At 42.5% G+C, this 22,029-nt stretch overlaps 1 protein-coding gene across 1 annotated transcript in view; it reads right to left on the bottom strand.

Annotated features, from left to right (window-relative positions):
• The window catches only part of LOC136677595 (PC3-like endoprotease variant B), an 89,245-nt gene that overhangs the window by 25,357 nt on the left and 41,859 nt on the right, over positions 1-22,029 (bottom strand). The window contains 7 exon segments of the mRNA XM_066655158.1: positions 4,180-4,293; positions 12,102-12,205; positions 13,208-13,423; positions 13,766-13,938; positions 16,097-16,185; positions 16,498-16,577; positions 19,452-19,489. Of these exon segments, the coding sequence (XP_066511255.1) occupies positions 4,180-4,293; positions 12,102-12,205; positions 13,208-13,423; positions 13,766-13,938; positions 16,097-16,185; positions 16,498-16,577; positions 19,452-19,489 (814 nt within the window).

Genomic DNA, 22,029 nt, shown 5'->3' with positions numbered 1-22,029 from the left:
CTGGATGTGGGGGCTGGGTTTGGATGTTGGATATAGGGGCAGGACGCGGAGTCTGGATGTGGGGCTGGGTTTGGATGTTGGATATAGGGGCAGGACACGGAGCCTGGATGTGGGGGCTGGGTTTGGATGTTGGATATAGGGGCAGGACGCGGAGTCTGGATGTGGGGGCTGGGTTTGGATGTTGGATATAGGGGCAGGACGCGGAGTCTGGATGTGGGGCTGGGTTTGGATGTTGGATTTAGGGGCAGGATGCGGAGCCTGGATGTGGGGGCTGGATTTTGATGTTGGATTTAGGGGCAGGATGCGGAGCCTGGATGTGGGGGCTGGATTTTGATGTTGGATTTAGGGGCAGGATGCGGAGCCTGGATGTGGGGCTGGATTTGGATGTTGGATATAGGGGCAGGACGCGGAGTCTGGATGTGGGGCTGGGTTTGGATGTTGGATATAGGGGCAGGACGCGGAGTCTGGATGTGGGGCTGGGTTTGGATGTTGGATATAGGGGCAGGACACGGAGCCTGATGTGGGGCTGGGTTTGGATGTTCGATATAGGGGCAGGACGCAGAGCCTGGATGTGGGGGCTGGATTTGGATGTTGGATTTAGGGGCAGGACACGGAGCCTGATGTGGGGGCTGGGTTTGGATGTTGGATATAGGGGCAGGACGCGGAGTCTGGATGTGGGGCTGGGTTTGGATGTTGGATATAGGGGCAGGACACGGAGCCTGATGTGGGGGCTGGATTAGGAATCTGATGCTGTGACCAATGGCGGCAGTAGCACTGAATGTAGCACAAAAAGTGTCCGTAGGTGTGAGTGTGTGAGTAAATGTGTGAGTGTAAATGTTGCCCTGTGAAGGACTGGCGCCCCCTCCAGGGTGTATTCCTGCCTTGCGCCCAATGATTCCAGGTAGGCTCTGGACCCACCGCAATCCTGAACTGGATAAGCGCTTACAGATAATGAATGAATGATATATATATATATATTTTTTTTTTAATTGTTAGACACTACTAATATAAATGTATTTCCACTGTATTGATCTTACACTGATACTGTATTTTATGTTCAATATTAATTATTGAAAGCTTTAGTCTTAAGAAAGGACAATACGATTATTCGCGCATTGTGCAATTAATGAGTTATTTTTCCATTGAGTGACAGCACAGGTTTTCGCATGTTGTTTTGTTTTATGAGACTATCTTATCTCGGACCTCCAAACCCAGTCCAGACATGGATCGAAAGTTTAGAATCCATAATTCTGCACAGAATTTCTCCACTTGTGTCAAAGACCTAAGTGTGAAAATAATTAGCATCAAATTACAGTGATGTTCTGCTCTCGTTGGCGGTAAGTGAGACTTCTAAAGGGTTATTAAAGCAGAACAAAAGAAGTAGCCGAAGGAGAGAGAAATCTGATCGGAGCTTGATGGTAAATGACAGCCATTAAAGGGATGATAGCGTTTCTGTCTGTGGAAAAGCGTTATTAATACAGACGAGTGCAAAGCTGCTTAATTGATGTTTCATTGTGAAAAGTGGTATCATCAAACACAGCCCCACAATGTATTACTGCTATTAGTGTTTAAGCATACATACACACACACACACACACACACACATCTGGATGAGGAAGGCCAGGACTCATTTGCTTTCTTAATTACACTGTAATGTACGCTTAATTTGCAAACGGTGGCAATTAATTATTCTGATACAGAACTAAATGTTCCGAATGTAAACATTCTCATTGTTTCTCATGAAGCGCAGATCATTTTTCATCCCGATCTCATCTCATTTTTCACAGGTTAGGGATTCTTTCCCTCTCTCCTTTTTCCTTTTCTTCCACCAATCCCATGTTCTCCAGGATTTTCACTTGGTCTTTGCGCTGTCTTTGATCTTTCCTTTCTCTCCTTTCTTTTATTCATTCTTCACTCTTCCTATCCCCTGCTCTTATCTTCCCTCCATCCCTGTTCCTCTCCTCCTCTCCTCTTCTGAGGCCATGATGGAGGCGCTCTCACTTCTCTTTACACAGGGATTACATTAAAACCATGTTTTTGTGATTGTCTCTGAGCAGCTGCCGAAAAGGGGGAGTGAGGAATTTCTCAGACTGGAGAGATGAGTGTGAGATGAATACAGAGTGATGTAGATGTGTGTGTGTGTGTGTGTGTGTGTGTGTGTGTGTTTGTGTGTGTGTGTCATGATACAAAACACTCAGACAATGACAAATACTTATGTGAATCACAAAGCCTCTACAAACTCTTTTTCTCATTCTATCCCTCTCTCTTGTCTTTCAAAGCCTCTTCCTATCTTTCTTCTCTTCTACTTTCACTGCCTCTGATTTACGTTCCCTCTTCTCTTCTCTTTTTTTCAGTGTTTTACTGTCTGTCTCTCTCTCTCTCATTCTCTCTCACACTCTCGCTCTCTCCTTTCACTCTCTCCCTCCATCTCTTTCACAATCTTGATTTCCCTTTCTCATTTATTTTTTCTCTCCCCCTTCTCTTTCAAAGATATGTGCATCTTTGTGCTTGTGTGTGTTTGTGTGAGAGACAATGAGATATGAAATGCAGATGATGACAAACACCTTTCTCTCAATTTTCTTTACTCTCTTTCTCCTGTTTTTGTTCATACACCCCTTATCTTCCTTTCCCTCTCACTTCCTTCCTCTCTATTTGTTCCTCCTTTCCTCCATCTTTATTTTCTGTCGCCTTCATCATGTCTGTTTATTCTCTCTCTCTCTCTCTCTCTCTCTCTCTCTCTCTCTAGGTGTTTTCACTGACATCACTGTGATCCCAGCAACAGCCGATAAATTATGAGTGACAGGCGACTGGTCCAATAAAAACCTGCTGTATTTTTTCTAAGCAGTAAATCTGATGCAGATTGAGTCGATGTGTGTGTGTGTGTGCCTTTATGGCCACACCATGCACCGTCCGCCACACAACACATACACAATGCTCAGAGGTCACATGCACAAACACACACACACACACACACACACACACACACTCACTAATACACATGGGATTCTGGGATACAGCAGTTTTTCTTTCAGTGTCAACGAAGTGTCACTCCCAGACACTGCACTGCTCTTTTCATCTGCTTCATCTGCCCTTCAGCTCTTCACTGGACAGAGAGGACGTATTTCACACACACACACACACACACACACACACACACACACACACACACACACACACACACACACAATGATCCATTGATATATTTACAATTCTAAGCCTAAACGTAACAGTGAATATGTTTAGAGCACAGAAGAGAAGAGAAAAAAAGAGAAGAGTGCAGAAAAGAAGAAAAAATAAGAGAAGAGAAGAGAAGAGAAGAAAAGAGAAGAGAAGAAAAGAGAGGCTAAGAAAAGTGAAGAGAAGTAAAAGCAAACAATGCTAACCCCGCAGCTAGAACACACTGGTTCTGCCCTGTCCCTCATTTATTAGATATTGTAAAGTGAGAGTAAAAGCATTTTAAGATCATTGTAAACGCGAGTGTAAAGCTTTTATATGAGGCCCTGAAGAAAGGGCTTTAAAAATGCCCTTCATTTTGATTCCTGTGAAACACCCACTGCTCATTGGTTATAGGAGGCTTCTGCACACTCTTACTGCTGTAAATCACAGGAAATAACACACACACACACACACACATACTCGGGTCTCTTTTTCCAACGGACAAACCAATATATTAGTCATGACTCCAAATTCTGATCTGATCATTTGCGCCAAAGAAACAAGATCTCACAACTAATAACTCCAGTCCGAGCTGAGTCGATTCAGTTGAATTTTAAAGCAACACTACAGAATCAACTCTGTTGAGTTTACTCACAACTCTGAGTGGAGCTGAATCGATTCAGTTGAGTTGACTCACAATTCAAATGAATCAATATCTCATGATTCACAACACATCTGAATCAAGTCACAGATGATTTGACTCAGACTGGACTTCATTCAGATGGGTTGTGGATCGTGAGATTGTGAGTCAACTCAACTGAATCTACTTAGAGTTTCCCAGCAACTCGTTCCATGATCAGACTTGCCACAACAACTTGTGACTCCTAGACTTACTAGACTCTAGGTGTCTCCTAACTCAGACTTGATTAGGCTGAAGACGAATCTCAGACTTGATTCCCAGAGACTTTAGAATCGAGTTTCTCAGTGACATGAATCTGACTCAACTGATTATTCCAGTCCTACCTGTCATGGACGTGGAATCCTGCTCCATTAATGATCCAGCCAGGCTCCTTAGGGTCTGGTATCTTTGCTGTCATTGCAATCAGGTGCTGCACATCCCTCCACGACAAATCTGGACTAAACACAGAAAACAGAACAAATCAGACTGACAACAGAGAAGACTCTCCACTTTTCTGTGAAAGCTTTCCCCTAGATCTTCAAACATTTCTGAGAGGATTTTACAGCATTCAGTTTCAATAACACTAGTCCTGACAAAGTGTTAACACAGTTCCCTTGCCCCACAGCTCAAAGCTAGGGGGCTTTATGCCCATGTAGACAGTGCTTGGCACTTAGCCTGGTGTCATGCTTTTCTAAGGAGCTAATTGGCAAGTCTGGCCTTAGATTTTTGGACATTTAGTGAACATATATAGACAGATACAGTTATAAAGACACTTGTAGCTGTGAAAGCACAGGAGCGTATTCATGATGTACACCATTCAGAAGCACACACAGAGCCAGATTTATTCATTTATTTCTTCATTCCTTGGCTTCACATCATTTAAAAGGTGCTGCTCAAGTCTATTCAGCATTACATAAGTGCACGGGAAACTGCCCATTTAAGCATTAACAAAAAAAGAAAGCTAGTAAAAAGGAGTGAGACCTGAACGACAGCCAATCCGCCGCCGGAATTCAATTAAGAGCCATAAGAGTCAGATATTAACTCAACTTCCTGTAACAAAAGACTAAAGCCCAGTCAAGGAGCTGCTGTGTGGCTTCTATATTTGTATAAGAATAGAAACATAAGGGGAAATGGCTTTCTTCTTCCTTCGCTTATTACTCTGTGGTGTGAAAGCAGCCTGAATAGGGTTTAGACAAAAGTGGACCACACATTTTTGGTTCTTCAGCTCCTCATCCATGTCTTTTACACATGGAACAATCCAGACTTTATTCTCTGGCAGTTTTTAACCCTTCAATTTCAGTGACATATTCCTGTAACTACATAATGAACCCGATTAAATACCAATTACACAATTAAATACTTGAAATAAAATATTCATGTTTTGAGTGATATTAGCAACACTAAATAAGATTAAGATTAAGCTCCCCCTACAATTGCAAAGGGTAGGGTTAGGGTTAGGGTTAGGGCTTCCTACCCTCTTCAAAAGGTTACAAAGTAAAATTTCTGCCGTGCTGAGCTCAGATTTGCCAAGAGAGAGACTCTATTCTCATTATTACAGGGCAGAGGAACATCACAAAGATTTTAAAAATGTAATTGTACAGGACAAAAAATGCTACCTAGTCTCCATATAAACAAAAGGACAGAGATGTATTAAAAACTGAAGTTCTGCACTTTCCAATGAAAAATAAAAAAGCACATTATATTTTTGATGAAGAATGAGCACGTACTTTGTTTTGTTTGTGTTGTGATGTTATTTTAACTGAATATTCTTATGTTAATAACACTGTGGGAATCATGGTGGAGCAGCAGGTAGTGTCTCTCTCACAGCTGCAGGGACCTGGAGGTTGTGGGTTTGAGTCCCGCACTTTGACTGTCTGTGAGGAGTGTGGGGTGTTCTCTCTGTGTCTGCGTGGGTTTCCTCCAGGTGACTGTCTGTGAGGAGTGTGGGGTGTTCTCTCTGTGTCTGCGTGGGTTTCCTCCGGGTGACTGTCTGTGAGGAGTGTGGGGTGTTCTCTCTGTGTCTGCGTGGGTTTCCTCCGGGTGACTGTCTGTGAGGAGTGTGGGGTGTTCTCTCTGTGTCTGCGTGGGTTTCCTCCGGGTGACTGTCTGTGAGGAGTGTGGTGTGTTCTCCCTGTGTCTGCGTGGGTTTCCTCCTGGTGCTCCGGTTTCCTCCCACGCTCCAAAAACACACGTTGGTAGGTGGATTGGTGACTCAAAAGTGTCTGTAGGTGTGAGTGAATGTGTGAGTGTGTGTCCCCTTGTCTTTGTTGGTGACCCCCTGGTATTTTGTGTGATTTGACATGCCCCTGGTATTTTGTGTGATTTGACACGCACTAGGTGGGGTGTTTCTGACACTTTGTAAAGGCAGGTATGTCAGGTTCAATAAAGAGCAGTTAACCCCTTATGTGCAAACACGGGTCTTCGGTTTCCTCCCACAGTCCAAAAACATGGAGGGTAGGTGAATTGGCTTCTGTCTAATAACTGTCCTACTGTGTGAGTGAATGAGTGAATGTATGTCCGCCCAGATATGGATTGACACTCTGTCCTGGGTGAAATCCTAGTGCCCGATGCAGTCCTCCAGGTGGATGGTTGTTCCTAGTCGAGAGTACGCTGTGCGCGTTTGGCTGCCGCTTCTCGCCAGTGTGTGGATTGAGTGTTCTGAGCGTTCTGAGCAGTGTAGATTGTAAAGCGTCCTTGGGTATCTAGAAAGGCGCTATATAAGTGTAACAATAGATAGATAGATAGATAGATAGATAGATAGATAGATAGATAGATAGATAGATAGAAACCTTTGATGACAAAACTGCTACAATATTATAATTATTATAAATTAATTGTCATTCAACACCACCTGCAAAACCTGACTCAACACATTCATGGGGAAACATGAAACTTTCAAAACACAAAACAACACAAAATCAAGCTCAGCACCAATCCTGACCATAATAACAGCATTCACACCTCATAAACACACTCAAGGGAGGTACACGGGAAGCTAAAGAAGACAAAACTAAAAGAGGGTTTCATTAAGAAAGGGAAAAGGGGAAATAAAAAAAAAACTGTGCTGCAGAGTGATTATAATAATATTTAAAATAAATAATAAATGTACACAATTATTTTAAACTCCAGTTTCAAAGGCATGGTACAGACACTAGGCAATGTAATATTGAACTGAAACACACACACACAAAGTGAGAAGAGAGAGAGAGAGAGAGAGAGAGAGAGAGAGAGAGAGAGAGAGAGAGAGAGAGAGAGAGAGAGAGAGAAAGCACCCCAAGCCCCGGCTGGGTTTGCATAAAGCAAACAAAATTAAATTTGCTTTGCTAAATCAAAGCTTGTACGGTTTTCCAAACCTCTCTCTGGGACAAATTACTCGAAACGGCCTCCTTTATATCACAACAGAATAAAAACAGAGAGAGAGAGAGAGAGAGAGAGAGATCAGGCCAATCAGCAGCTCCGCCAAACACTCGACACGGGAATTAATTACTGAACCCCGGCCATCTCCCAGTGTAACACACACATAGAAATACATTCACACACACACACACATACACACACACACACACATTGGGATTTCTTTGAAAAAGCCATTTCTGCTATTGAACTCCACTCCTGGATAAAATTCCTTTGCTTTGGCTCTAAACTATATATATAATAAATGTTACTACTGCACACACACACACAGGAAAATCTTATTTCTGAGTTCTGTATTTACAACTGCAGAGAAACGTGAGTATTATTATCTCAGCAAATCTGAACCCGTATGAGACTCCACTGAGATCTCCACTAAAATTCAACACAGACACAGGTGAGATTCCTTTATATTTCTTAGGAAAATATATTTGAGTAGCAGCAGACAAATTCCATCCATCCATTATCTGTAAACGCTTATCCATTTCAGGGTCACGGTGGGTCCAGAGCCTACCTGGAATCACTGGGCACAAGGTGAGAACACACCATGTAGGGGGTGCCGGCCCTTCACAGGGCGACACACACTCACACCTACGGACACATTTGAGTCTCCAATCCACCTACCAACGTGTGTTTTTGGAACATGGGAGGAAACCGGAGCACCCAGAGGAAACCCATGCACACACAGGGAGAACACACCACACTCCTCACAGTCAGTCACCTGGAGGAAACCCACACAGACACAGGGAGAACACACCACACTCCTCACAGTCAGTCACCCGGAGGAAACCCACACAGACACAAAGAGAACACACCACACTCCTCACAGACAGTCACCCGGAGGAAACCCACGCAGACACAGGGAGAACACACCACACTCCTCACAGTCAGTCACCCGGAGGAAACCCACACAGACACAGGGAGAACACACCACACTCCTCACAGACAGTCACGCGGAGGAAACCCACGCAGACACAGGGAGAACACACCACACTCCTCACAGACAGTCACCCAGAGGAAGCCCACACGGTCACAGGGAAAACACACCACACTCCTCACAGAGAGTTACCCGGAGCGGAACCCTGGAACTGTGACTGAATGCTCCACTGTCCATCCATCCATCCATTATCTGTAACTGCTTATCCAATTTAGGGTCGCGGGGGGTCCAGAGCCTACCTGGAATCATCGGGCGCAAGGCGGGAATACACCCTGGAGGGGACGCCAGTCCTTCAAAGGGCAACACACACATTCACTCACACCTACGGACACTTTCGAGTCGCCAATCGACCTGCAACGTGTGTTTTTGGACTGTGGGAGGAAACCGGAGCACCCGTAGGAAACCCACGCGGACACGGGGAGAACACACCAACTCCTCACAGACAGTCACCCGGAGCTGGAATCAAACCCACAACCTCCAGGCCCCTGGAGCTGTGTGACAGTCAGCCGGAGGAAACCCACGCAGACACAGGGGAGAACACACCACACTTCTCATAGACAGTCACCCGGAGGAAACCCACGCAGACACAGGGAGAACACACTACACTCCTCACAGACAGTCACCCGGAGGAAACCCACGCAGACACAGGGAGAACACACCACACTCCTCACAGACAATCACCCGGAGGAAACCCACGCAGACACAGGGAGAACACACCACAATCCTCACAGAGAGTCACCCGGAGGAAACCCACGCAGACACAGGGAGAACACACCACAATCCTCACAGAGAGTCACCCGGAGCGGGACCCTGGAACTGTGACTGAATGCTCCACTGTGATAAATATTATTTTTTGTTCATTCATTATCTGTAACCCTTATTCAGTTCAGGGTCGCGGTGGGTCCAGAGCTGACCTGGAATCATTGGGTGCAAGGTGGGAATACACCCTGGAAGGGGCATTGTTTTTTGTTTTGTTATTATTATTATTATTATTATTATAAATATTATTATTATTTTCAAATGCTAACATTTACTGGTCAAAACCAAACATGAAGTTCTTCACACAGTCAGTCAAACAGAAGTCCATTTGCACCCAACTGTGAATCATTTTTTATTGCTTTCACAAAAAATGCCTTCACAAACCACATAAATGTTCCAAAATCCACAAATTCTTCTCTCATTCCAACTCCGCCACCTGCAAAACTCTCGCTATCTGCAGCACATTTTTCACATGCTGACTGTTAGAACTGTTAGAAACACATTCAAAACAGAATGATGGCAAATTTAGCGCATTTCTGCAGAACCTTATTGAAAAATAAAAGCTTAGAATAATCAAAATAAAATGGAATAATACTTTTTCCAAACGCAGCTAATTGCAGTTTAAACTGAACGTGTCTTCTCTTATGCCTCACTATCAAACAGAGAACAGCAGCTTATATCAAATATTTTGTTAGAAACATGGGCCTAGAAAGACGTATTCTGGGGAAAGAAGAGCAGCATGGAGGGAGAAGGTATGGACAAAAGAGAGGGATGTTTTCTGAAAAGAGTTAACCAGCTTGTAAACCTAGGGTTGTGTTCCTGTCCTGAAGGTCCTTTGTGATTCATTTTTCACTCACTAGAGTTTGACCAATAGCAGAACAGTTAAAATTTGAGACATTAAAGAAGATTTTAAGGAGGAATGAAAGTGATATTAAGGAAAAATTACAACTGTAGTAAGAAGAAACAGAATACAGAAATATTAGAGATCTCTTTTTCCTTTCTACAGAACACACACACACACACATTGATTAAGGTGAGGCAGGGTGTAGAGAACAGTGAGGTTGCTGTTATTGGAAAAGGTGTAATTGATAGTGACAGTGAAAACACACACACACACACACACACATTTACTAACAGAGAACATACATCTATAAGACTGCTCCTTTTAACAGGCTCTAACACACACATAAATATAACTACATGGACACTAGTGTGTGTGTGTGTGTGTGTGTGTGTGTGTGTGTGTGTGTGTGTGTGTAACTGAGGCACTCAGTGGTGTGTTAAAAGTGATTAGGAAGGTGGAGTCAGGATCATGCAGAGAATCTACAATCACATGCTACACTGATTAATCTGAGAGACAGAGAGTGAGAGAGTGAGGGGGTGGAGAGAGAGAAAGCATCAGAAGAAGGAAAAAGAGAGGGACACAACAAGAATGAAAACGATAATAAGACAGAAAGATAAAACACATGAAAAGAAGAAAAAATAGGGAGGACTGAACAAGATATAATAAAAGAGTGATAATAAAAGAGTGAGAAAGAAGAGAGAAAGATGTGGGAACGCAAAGAAAAAGGAGATACAGAGCATAAGAAAGAAGAAGAAAAAAGAGAGATACAAAGAATCAGAAAAAAGATCTTATTAAACCACAACATTTAAGCCTAGCAGTGAAAAGTGAGATATTCATGACATGGTGTGTGTGTGTGTGTATTTAGGTGGGTGGGTGCAAGTGTATTTCCATTGTTTACACACACACAGACACTCATGCTCTGAAGTCACACACAGCAACAGGCAGGCAAACAAAATGTTATTTTAATGTATTCACTCATTAGCATATTCCACAGGTGTCCTCTTTAATATGTAAATGAGCCTAGCAACAAGCGGGATCACGATCACTGGTTTCAAACTCTAATGGAAACCCTCGAGTAGAGTGTGTGTGGAGTGTTTGGGACATGAGTGTCTTTAACATCTTCAGAAATCTAGTAATAAACAGGTCCTAAATTTTCTACATTTTGTTAATATTTATAACTATTGAATGCAGTGTATATACAGTCTACATAGAAAAGCATGAAAGGGATGTTCTGGAACAGCTGCATTTCCACCAGTGTAGATGGGAACCAAGGATACATCACCAGCTGGGGGCATTGTGGGGGCTAAGAACCCGAGTCATGACAGGGTCATTGTTTATGTTAATTCATTGTTAAACTCCACACACTGTCCACTACATCATTGCCACACCTACACTCCTCCCTCGTGGGTCCAACTTGTAGATGTAAAGTCAGAGACAGTAGCTCATCTGTCACTGCACAGTGTGTGTCTTGTCCTTCATCAGTGACACAGGACGCTGTCGGCTGGATGTTTTTGGTCGGTGGACTGTTCTCAGTCCAGCTGTGACACTGAGGGGTTTAAAAACTCCAGCAGCACTGCTGTGTCTGATCCACTCTACACCAGCACAACACACACTAACACACCACCACCACGTCAGTGTCACTGCAGCGCTGAGAATGATCCACCACCACATCACACCTGCTCTGTGGGGGTCCTGAAGAACAGGGGGAAAGGGGGCAAATATAGTATGCAGAGCAACAAGTGGACTACAGTTTCTAACTGAAGAACTAGAAAAGTGCTCCTGTGGACAGTGGAGCTGAGAGAATGAACACTGAGTGTATAAACAAGGAGGTGGTCATAATGTTATGGCTGATTCGTGTATATAACACACTGTAATGAGCCTGTCCAGCTCCACTGCACGATACCACTTTATTTGAGGCTCTGAGATCTTTCTGGAGTTTCTTAAGCTCAACACACGCACAGGCGACCAACTCTTCTTTGGTTCTTTGGGGACTAACTTTTCTGGTTTGCAAACCAATTTATATTGACATATGGATGTATGTTTCCGAAATGAGAACGCAAAGGGAACCGTTCTTGTTCCTCGTTGTTGGAAAACTGCTATATATTCCCTGGAGTGATGCGGCTTTGGAATAATCATACAACATCAGTACCTGACCTAACTAATACAGTATTTATTTTGCTGAATGCTATTAAATAGTTACACTTCAATGTTCCAACATTAAGTTTAAGGCCTTCCAGAAGAGAATAGACACCTGAGCGTCCTTCATTTGGAAATGAATGGTGGATGTGAAGGTGTCCAGAACCTTTTGCACTTACTTTGCTTCTAGCACCAAACTCAGCACTCCTGCCGCAATCGGGGCAGCACTGGAAGTCCCCGCAAAATGAGTGATACAGCCTTCACCAAGGTTTGTCACAGTCACCTGCACACACACACACACACACACACACACACACACACACAGAGTTTGAGAACATCAATGGCTTGTTTCAAATGTGCACCTACAAAGAAATCACACAGAGAAACAGAGTTGGAGAGAGGAAGCAAGAAACAATGTATGTATGTGTATGTGTGTGTGTGTGTGTGTGTGTGTGTGCATGTGCCTTTGATGTTCATTCACAGTCTGTGAGCTGCCATTTCGCCCAGAAGCTCCCTCACACTCTGCACTGTGTCCACACCTTTCTTCACCCCCAATTAACACTTCAGACAGACACACACACACACACACACACACACAGACACACACACACCTTTGTATATAAATATTATATAGACTCTCTGATCCCTAATGAGAGTCAAACTGGGGCAAAACAATACACCTCCAGTTTGTTTTTTTTTTTTTACTTTTTTCCTCTCTGTATCACTCTCTCTCTCGTTCTCTCTCTCTCTGACTCTCTCTCTCTCTCTCTCTCTCTCTCTCTCACACACACACACACACACACACACACACACACACACACACAGAAATGGTGAACTGTAGCTGCTCATGTCCCCGTTACCCAGCAGGCCACAGCGGATCATTGATGATACACGGCAAGGTGTTAATTGGCAAATCTCTGAGGAAAAGCTAAATATAGCTGACTGCCTGAGGAGAGATGCTCTCTCTCTCTCTCTCTCTCTCTCTCTCTCTCTCTCTCTCTCTCTCTCTCTCTCTCTCTCACACACACACACACACACACACACACACACACACACACACACTTGTCTATTCTTCCTTAAGTCTAATTCCAGCAAGCATCAGCTGTTAAAAAAGCTGCTTTAGCTGGTCTCACCCTAGAAATTTGTATGAAACCTGACACCATTTAAACACGGCTTTACAGATGTATGCACGTTTGTGTCAATCTTAGTTGAGACTGAAAACGATCTACAATAAAATCATTAAGAAATATTTTTCTGAAAGTGTGTGCTACTGTGGCAATCTCACCAGAGGCGGGGAGTTAAGGGTGTTTGTTGCCGTGGGTGTGACAGCCATGACGCCTGGGCAGGGCTCGCCAAAGTGGGCGGGGCTTCCTGTTTGGGTGACAGCTCCGATGGCGATGGTGTAGATGCTGTTGATGTAACCGTCCGCCCCACAGTGGTCATTCATCATCCCTCCATTCCCAGCAGCCCACACAAATATACTGCCCTTACCATCTCGACCCTGGACGCACACACAGAAAATCATTTACATGTTCCTACCCGCCTTCAAAATCTACATAGTGCAGTTTCTGCAGTGCTGAGCCTAGAGTAACAACACCAGAGGCTCTGTTCTACTTATTACAGGTCAGTGAAACACCACAATGATTTTGAAACTGTAATTTTAAGGTAGTAATTCTACCTACTGTTGCTTTAAGGCCAAGGCAAACTCCAGATTAATGTCTTTAATTTCGGTAAAAAATGTTGGATAAGCAGATGCTCAAATACGTATACTCTATACATCAAGTGGAGCTAATAAAGTGGTTGTAGTGTAGTGTATTAGCATAAATGAGTATAGTGTGTGTACCTTGCGTGTTCCGAGTTGTAAAGCTTTCGCTGTTAGCGTCCCTGGCCCTGACATTTCAGCCCCGTTGTCTCGTGGCCCCCAGCAACAGGTGTAGATGTGGATGAAGTTGTTATTGTAAGTGAGTGCCATGGCCTCCATGGAGTCAGTAACTGGACCATCCAACAGACGAATACCTGTGTGTATATTTATTTACCTCAGTATTTTGTTGCATGCATTAGCATTCATGACTATTTTTAAAATAATAAATCAAAGTCAAACCTTCTGGACTCATAGAGCTTTGTATTAACACACTACTTCCCCTCATTGGTCACAGCTGCCACTGTGCAGTCACTGTGGAAGTCTTGGCTAATCTAATCCGATCCAAACCTGTTATTACTTGTTTCATCTGAGCAGAGAATACACTGCCTAAATTCAATAGACTTCTTTTCACATATGTTTGCAACCCTTAATCTTGTGTCCAAATGTAGGTTAGAAAATCCAGTTTGACTTAGTGAGTAATTAAAATAAATGTATTTCTTCTTCTTTGACAATCATCTGAATTGAGAATGTGTTACTAAAGGAACATTAGGAAAGAATAAGACTCTGTTTTAACACAGTTGCAGAGTGTAACTCACTTTTACAGCACTGTCCTGTAATCAAGGGGGAGGGGGGAAACTATAAAAAAAATACAGTATTTAATTGGCAGCAATATTGTGCTTTATTTTTATTATTATTAAATATATAAAATATATGTAATAATTATAGCACATTGCAGTAACACAAATATACATTATTAAGGTATTAAAAAATTATATATATATATATATTTTTTTTTTTAATTATTATTTTTTTACTACAGCAGTTAGCTATTTGGATTTTTGTTCATCGGTTAGGTGTTTGGTTCTTAACTTTGAGATTTTGAATTTATCTTTTCTTTTTTTGTCTAAATGTCGGCTCACCAAAATAAAGTCCTGGTACGAATGAACCTAAAACAGCTTATTTACAACGGACCCTGGCGATGCGATGTTTCATTCTGACAGGTTCATTCTGGTTATCCCGGGCATACACCGTGCCCCTAGTGAGCTCCTGTCACAGGTTAATGAGCAATCACAATGATTTTGAAGCTGTAATATCGTGGTCAAATATTACCTAATGTTCCTTTAATATGCCCATCCATTACGTATTATGCATGCTTGTGAATGTGTGAATCCTGTGTGTTATACTAATATATCTGTGACAATACAGCTTGAAGCAGAGGGTTTGGAACTGTATGGAGGTGCAGGTACTATTTTACAGACAGTCAGCAGCAAAAATCACAGATTAAAAAAAAAAACCAAGTGTCCACTAATTGAGGTCCAAATATCAGAAAACAGAGGCCAAAAAAGTAAAAAATAAATAAATAAATAAAAATCTCAGCTCATGTGAAGCTTGTCAAAAGCAGCTCTTGAAGCAGCAGTAGAACTAACAATACTCTGCAGAGTACTGAGGGGAAGGAAACTTTTAAAGGGGGTTAATGAGGTGCAGGTGAGTTAAACATAAGTTGTCGTGAGAACCCCTTCCCCATAGGACTCTGGGGATGAGGACCGCTGGTGTCCAGGGCAGGAAGAGCTCACTACAATAGCATTAGTTTATTATTGAATTGTATTTATTGGGGGCGGCATGGTGACGCAGCAGGTAGTGTCGCAGTCACACAGCTCCTGGGACCTGGAGGTTGTGGGTTCGATTCCCGTTCCGGGTGACTGTCTGTGAGGAGTGTGGTGTGTTCTCTCTGTGTCTGCGTGAGTTTCCTCTGGGTGACTGTCTGTGAGGAGTGTGGTGTGTTCTCTCTGTGTCTGCGTGGGTTTCCTCCGGGTGACTGTCTGTGAGGAGTGTGGTGTGTTCTCTCTGTGTCTGCGTGGGTTTCCTCCGGGTGACTGTCTGTGAGGTGTGTGGTGTGTTCTCTCTGTGTCTGTGTGGGTTTCCTCCGGGTGACTGTCTGTGAGGAGTGTGGTGTGTTCTCCCTGTGTCTGCGTGGGTTTCCTCCGGGTGACTGTTTGTGAGGAGTGTGGTGTGTTCTCCCTGTGTCTGCGTGGGTTTCCTCCGGGTGCTCCGGTTTCCTCCCACAGTCCAAAAACACACGTTGGTAGGTTGATCGGTGACTCAAAAGTGACCGTAGGTGTGAGTGTGTGAGTGAATGTGTGAGTGTGTGTGTTGCCCTGTGAAGATGGCGCCCCCTCCAGGGTGTATTCCCGCCTTGCGCCCAATGATTCCAGGTAGGCTCTGGAGGCACCGTGACCCTGAATTGGATAAGCGCTTACAGATAATGAATGGATGGATGGATGTATTTATTGGTCAATCCTGTGCTCTACTCACCTCCTATATATGCATTGAAAGCGATGCCCACTCCACAGAAGGAGTTGTTAGCCTCCATAGCAATTTCACCAGCACATTTAGTGCCGTGTCTTGGAAAATGAGACATCATTCACAAAAACAAATGAGTAAAAACAAATAAAAAAATTTTTCAATGATTTACATGCACCTCAAATTCATACAAATTGCTTGAATCAATTTTTAAAATTTATATATATTTATTTGTGTTTTACAACACAATTATTAGAGGAAAAAAACTGAAACTGGAAGTGATAAAAAAAAAAATCTTAGCTATAAATAACTGGATACATATTTAGAAACACTGAAATTTTCCATTTTCCATTCATTCATTAATGCAGAGTCTGAACAGAGTGTAAGTTACGATACATTTAGGTAAATTTTACCCATTCTCCTCATCTCTCCGTGGCATTGGATCATGGGAAAGTCCGTGAGAATAACGAAGGTCAAAACTTGCAAAAGCCCTCTGCAGAAACAAAGAAACCACTTCAGGAAAAGTGACCACTACAGCAGCACATTATTACAACAAGTGAACTCAGCTGCTGCTCATTGCAGACAGTGTGGATAATCTCTCTGGAAATACATACAATTTGATGCTGTAGAGCAGCTGCACATGGGTCACATGAGTCAGCATGCCCAATGCTAAGTGAAGGCTAAGAGGTAACTATTAATTAAATAAAAATGGCAGTGACACATACACAGGCTTAAATTTCCTGTTTAATGACAACTTCAAACACACCACCACTGTTCCTGCGTTACTGCAGCGATGAGAATGACCCACCACCCAAATAATCCATGTTCTCTGGCAGCCTGGTGGGAGTCCTGACCACTGAAGAATGGGTGAAATGGACTAACCAAGAATGCAAGATATAGAAGGACAAATCTATGTAATTGTAAAGCGACAAAGTGCACCTATATGGAAACTGATCAAATGGACATTGGGCCTCATTCATGAAATGTTCATAAAAAAAGAGCAACCTGAGAGTAGCTCATGAGTAAAACGAAAGTTCCCAAAAATTCCGCCATAAATTATGAGCGCTGCATAAACCTCAGATGTATTAGTAGAATGTGCGTCTGTTAGCGAATACCAATGTTTTGCAAATTAAGAGGGTGAGCAAGTTAATTTATTATTAGCATATAATTAGCATACTCCACACTCATGGATTTCAAACGAGCATCGTATTAGGAAGCGCTTGGACTGAGGAATCACAGCAAACAGCCTTTAACATCTCTACAGAAAAGCAAAAGAATACATATTCAGAGCGGAAATCGTCCTATGATTAAAGTGAATCCATTAATTTTTATTCTGTGTACATTTGTTGCTCGCTTATAACTTATAGGGAGTTATTAGATGTATTATGCCATATATAAAAGCTGTTGTATCTGTTGCATCTGTTTGTCACTCAAATGGCACACAAACATGCACCAAAGCATTAAAAAACATCTATACTTATAATCTCAGAGGGATTACACAAATGCCTGTACCTGATCTGCAAGTGCATTTTCCAGTGCATCAATTCGGAAGTGCAAGAGCATGTAGGGACATGGCGTGGGGCCAACGCACAAGATGATCGCACTGCAATCGCCTTATTTATACCCTCACATCTGTTGTGCATGAAGTACAAACCTAGTTTAAAATTTCAGGGATGATGTTTGGATGAGTATTCAGTATCCAAGGAGTCAAACACGAACAGCACCTGTGCAGGTACCGGAATAGCATGGGATCTGTTGGACTATCTTCTCAAAGCTGACCCTAAAATATTGGATCTCAGTAGTGGTCCTCACTGTCAGATAATAAACACTTGGTTGCTGAGTGAAATTTTTATTTGATTTTATATTGTTAATATCATATTTTAAATTTATTTATTTAGTTAGTATATTTTAATTCATTCATTATCTGTAACCCTTATCCAGTTCAGGGTCGCAGTTGGTCCAGAGCCTACCTGGAATCATTGGGCACAATCACTCACATCTACGGACACTTTTGAGTCACCAATCCACCTACCAACGTGTGTTTTTGGACCGTGGGAGGAAACCGGAGCACCCGGAGGAAACCCACGCAGACACAGGAAGAACACACCAACTCCTCACAGACAGTCACCCGGAGTGGGAATCGAACCCAGAACCTCCAGGCCCCTGGAGCTGTATGACTGCGACACTACCTGCTGCACCACCGTGCCGCCCATTTTAATTAATTATTGTAATTATTTTTAATTGCACTGCAGTCAAGTCAAATGACATTAAAGGTCTTTCGGGCATCACGCACACTACACGTATTCAGGAGTGTTCATTTTGTTCGTACCTACGAACATTTTGAGACTAAGAACTGGATATTTACCAAAAAACAAAAATGTTTTACGAAGGCATTTGTGCACATTCTTTCTGCTCACATTTCATGAATGTGCTCAATGAGCAGAAGCAAGAGGCGACTAAATAATTAACATTAACTTACTCCCACTACTTTCATGTTAATTTTTGGTCAATGGCATGTTTGCATTATTTAAAACCAATCATACATTACAAAAATATTCAGCACCTTTATAATAAAGTCCATTAGTGACAAAAGGTCACTGTGCAAAAGCCAAGAGACAGAGGGGCATAAAGCCCCCCCCACCCACCCCTGCACTGGGTTGTGAAGCACTTGAACTGCACACTACAGAAAGGATCAAGTCATTAGTGGAAACCGAGCGTTTCAGAATTTCTCTTCTGTTTCAGTCAAATGCCGTAAACATAATGGAGAAAAAAGTGTAAAGAACAATCACGAAACATCCTGCCTCTGTGACAGTCTGATGTAATCAGGAGATGAGAGAGAGCCCTGCTACACACTTACACACCTGTTTGTTTCCATGCATTATGAGGACATTACACTTGCATTCAATTTTGTGTAAATTTAAAGTAACATTAACCTTAACTGCTACAAGCCTGATTCAAACCTTATTCTAAACCTAACCCTAACACATGTCTTCACTCTAAAATGTATTTCTATAAATTTGGGGACCAGCTTGTGATGCCCACAAGGAAACGCAGTCCCCACAATGTGAGTGTGCAAACAGATTTTGGTTCCCTCAACATTAGTGAAACTCTACACACACATGCACGCACACACACAAACACACACACCCCAGTAGGAGACATGTTTCTTTCATTAATTCAGACCGAGAGAAAAGAAGAGAAAAAGAAAAGCAGCCGTTGTGTCGTTCGCTTTGATCTGAGCAGCAGCGTCCAGATTACAGCGAGAACAGGACCCATCTCATCTCTCCCTATTCTCTCTGTGTCAGATATGTGTGTGTGTGTGTTATTACAGACAGGCTCCAGAAAGAGTAGGAACAGAAACACTCACAAAATTTTTCTGTAAATCCAGATTTGAATGATCCACTCCTAAAAAAACCAAAGAACACTGTGGTTAGTAACAGAATTAGACAAAAAAAAAAAAGTTTCATTTCAAATTAGTGCTTGGATGATAATTATTTTTCAAAACCAAACATTTAAAACATTTTTTATTTAAAAAAATTATTGTTAAAAATAAATTAATATAAAAATAAATAAATACAAATTTTTGAATGTTTTCTTTCCGTGGTGGTTTTTTCTCGTCTCAATACAGAAGTAAAAAGAATGTTAATTAGCTAAATAGGTACAATAAGCTAATGCTTCAGCCTGTACCTATTCGGTTTGTAATCGATTTGTTTTGACTGTCATGTCTATTAATTTAATATTTGTTACCATTATTGTTGTCTATTTTTTAGGTAAATATTATATTATTATAATTATTTATATCCCCCACCCGGCAATGTGTTGTGAAGAACTTTAACTGTGTTGTCTCGAGCGATGGAGCTCCATCCAGAACCTCTGGGATGAATTACAATTTTTATTTAATCATGTTAGATTGTATTAAGTTTACAAATAGGTTTTAAACTGCATTAGTAATGTATCATTTTATTCATTATTTAAGCATTCTCCTGATCATTCATTGTAATTCATTTTATTAACTAAAAATTAATTCCTTAATTGTCTAAACCGAAACTCACACATACTTCTGAATACATTGTTATCCCAGAGAACAGAAAAAAAATTCACATGCTTCGTCAGCGCTTTTTCCTGATGGAACTCTTAACAAACGCTGCAATTAATAAATTCTTCTGTCTGGCCATTTTCACTATCTCATTATCTGTAACCCTTATCCAGTTCAGGGCGGCGCTGCGTCCTGTGCCTACCCAGAATCACGGCACAAGGCGGGGAACAGGGCGACACACACTCAAACATTCACACCTACAGACACTTTGAGCCTCCAGTCCACCTACCAACGTGTGTTTTTGGAGCGTGGGAGGAAACCGGAGCACGCAGAGGAAACCCATGCAGACACAGGGAGAACACACCACACTCCTCACAGACAGCGACCCAGAGGAAACCCACGCAGACACAGGGAGAACACACCATACTCCTCACAGACAGCCACCCAGAGGAAACCCACGCAGACACAGGGAGAACACACCACACTCCTCACAGACAGCGACCCAGAGGAAACCCACTCAGACACAGGGAGAACACACCACACTCCTCACAGACAGCCACCTGAAGGAAACCCACGCAGACACAGGGAGAACACACCATACTCCTCACAGACAGCCACCCAGAGGAAACCCATGCAGACACAGGGAGAACACACCATACTCCTCACAGACAGTCACCCGGAGGAAATCCACGCAGACACAGGGAGAACACACCATACTCCTCACAGACAGTCACCCGGAGCGGGACTCGAACCCACAACCTCCAGGACCCTGGAGCTGTGACAGAGACACTACCTGCTGCTCCACCGTGACCCCCTAAGAGCATTTTCAAAGTACTTAATTATATTTCTTTAAATACTCTGCTACAAAAAGCAGGAGAATATTTAAATTTTGAATTTGATTACAGTTCCATGTTACACAAAAAAACAACATAAAAAAAACACTTTAATACTAATTTGTACACCTAATAATTTTACTGGACCTCACCATTATTTTTGTGGTTGAAAGCCATCAATGGCCAACATTTGGTGTAAAGCCTGAATGTCTCTGCTCTCTCTCTCTCTGTCTTTCTCTCTTTCTCTCTCTCTCTCTTTCTCTCTCTCTCTCTCTCTCTCTCTATATATATATATATATATATATATATATATATATATATATATATATATGTCTCTCTCTCTCTCTCCCTCTCTCTCTCTGTCTGTCTGTCTCTCTCTCTCTCTCTCTCTGCAGCTGATAGGAAGGAAACTAGTCAGAGATTTCTGTCTTTGTCCCACCCTGGGAGCCTGGAATCGTTACTATAGAAACACACCCCTCTCCTGCTCCATCTCTCTCTCTCGCTCTCTCTCTATCACACACACACACACACACACAAACACAAACTTTTAAAGTCCCCCTTTTTAATAATGATGCTAAACTAAAAGATTGATTAAGTCAGAGTTCTGCTTTCTTTCTTTGTGTGTATGTGTATGTGTGTGTGTGTGTGTGTGTGTGTGTGTAACAGGCTTATCTAAATGACCTGCTCTCCTGCTGATGCTCCTCTCTTCCTCATTCACACACTCCAGTAGGAGACTCTTCCACATGATTGCTTTTCTTACCAGCCTCAGCGCCTCTCACACACTTTCTCTCTTTCTCCCACACACACTCAGACACACACACACACACACACACACACACACACACACACACACACCCCACTCAAACACACACACCAGGCTCCTCTGGTTCTTTCCCTCGCAGCCTGTCCCTGATGGACCACAGCAGGGGGTCAGTTTTATCCTCTTAAACACACCTGCCACACATCATCAGCTAATGACCCGACCCTTCATTTGTGACCATGAAAATCACTTCAAGACTTCTTCATTTATTCCTTCAAACATAGATAACGAAAAGATATAACCTATGAACTAAACA

This window comes from Hoplias malabaricus, chromosome Y (assembly GCF_029633855.1).
Source record: "Hoplias malabaricus isolate fHopMal1 chromosome Y, fHopMal1.hap1, whole genome shotgun sequence".
Lineage (NCBI taxonomy): Eukaryota > Metazoa > Chordata > Actinopteri > Characiformes > Erythrinidae > Hoplias > Hoplias malabaricus.
This window is presented reverse-complemented; position numbering and strand designations above follow the sequence as displayed.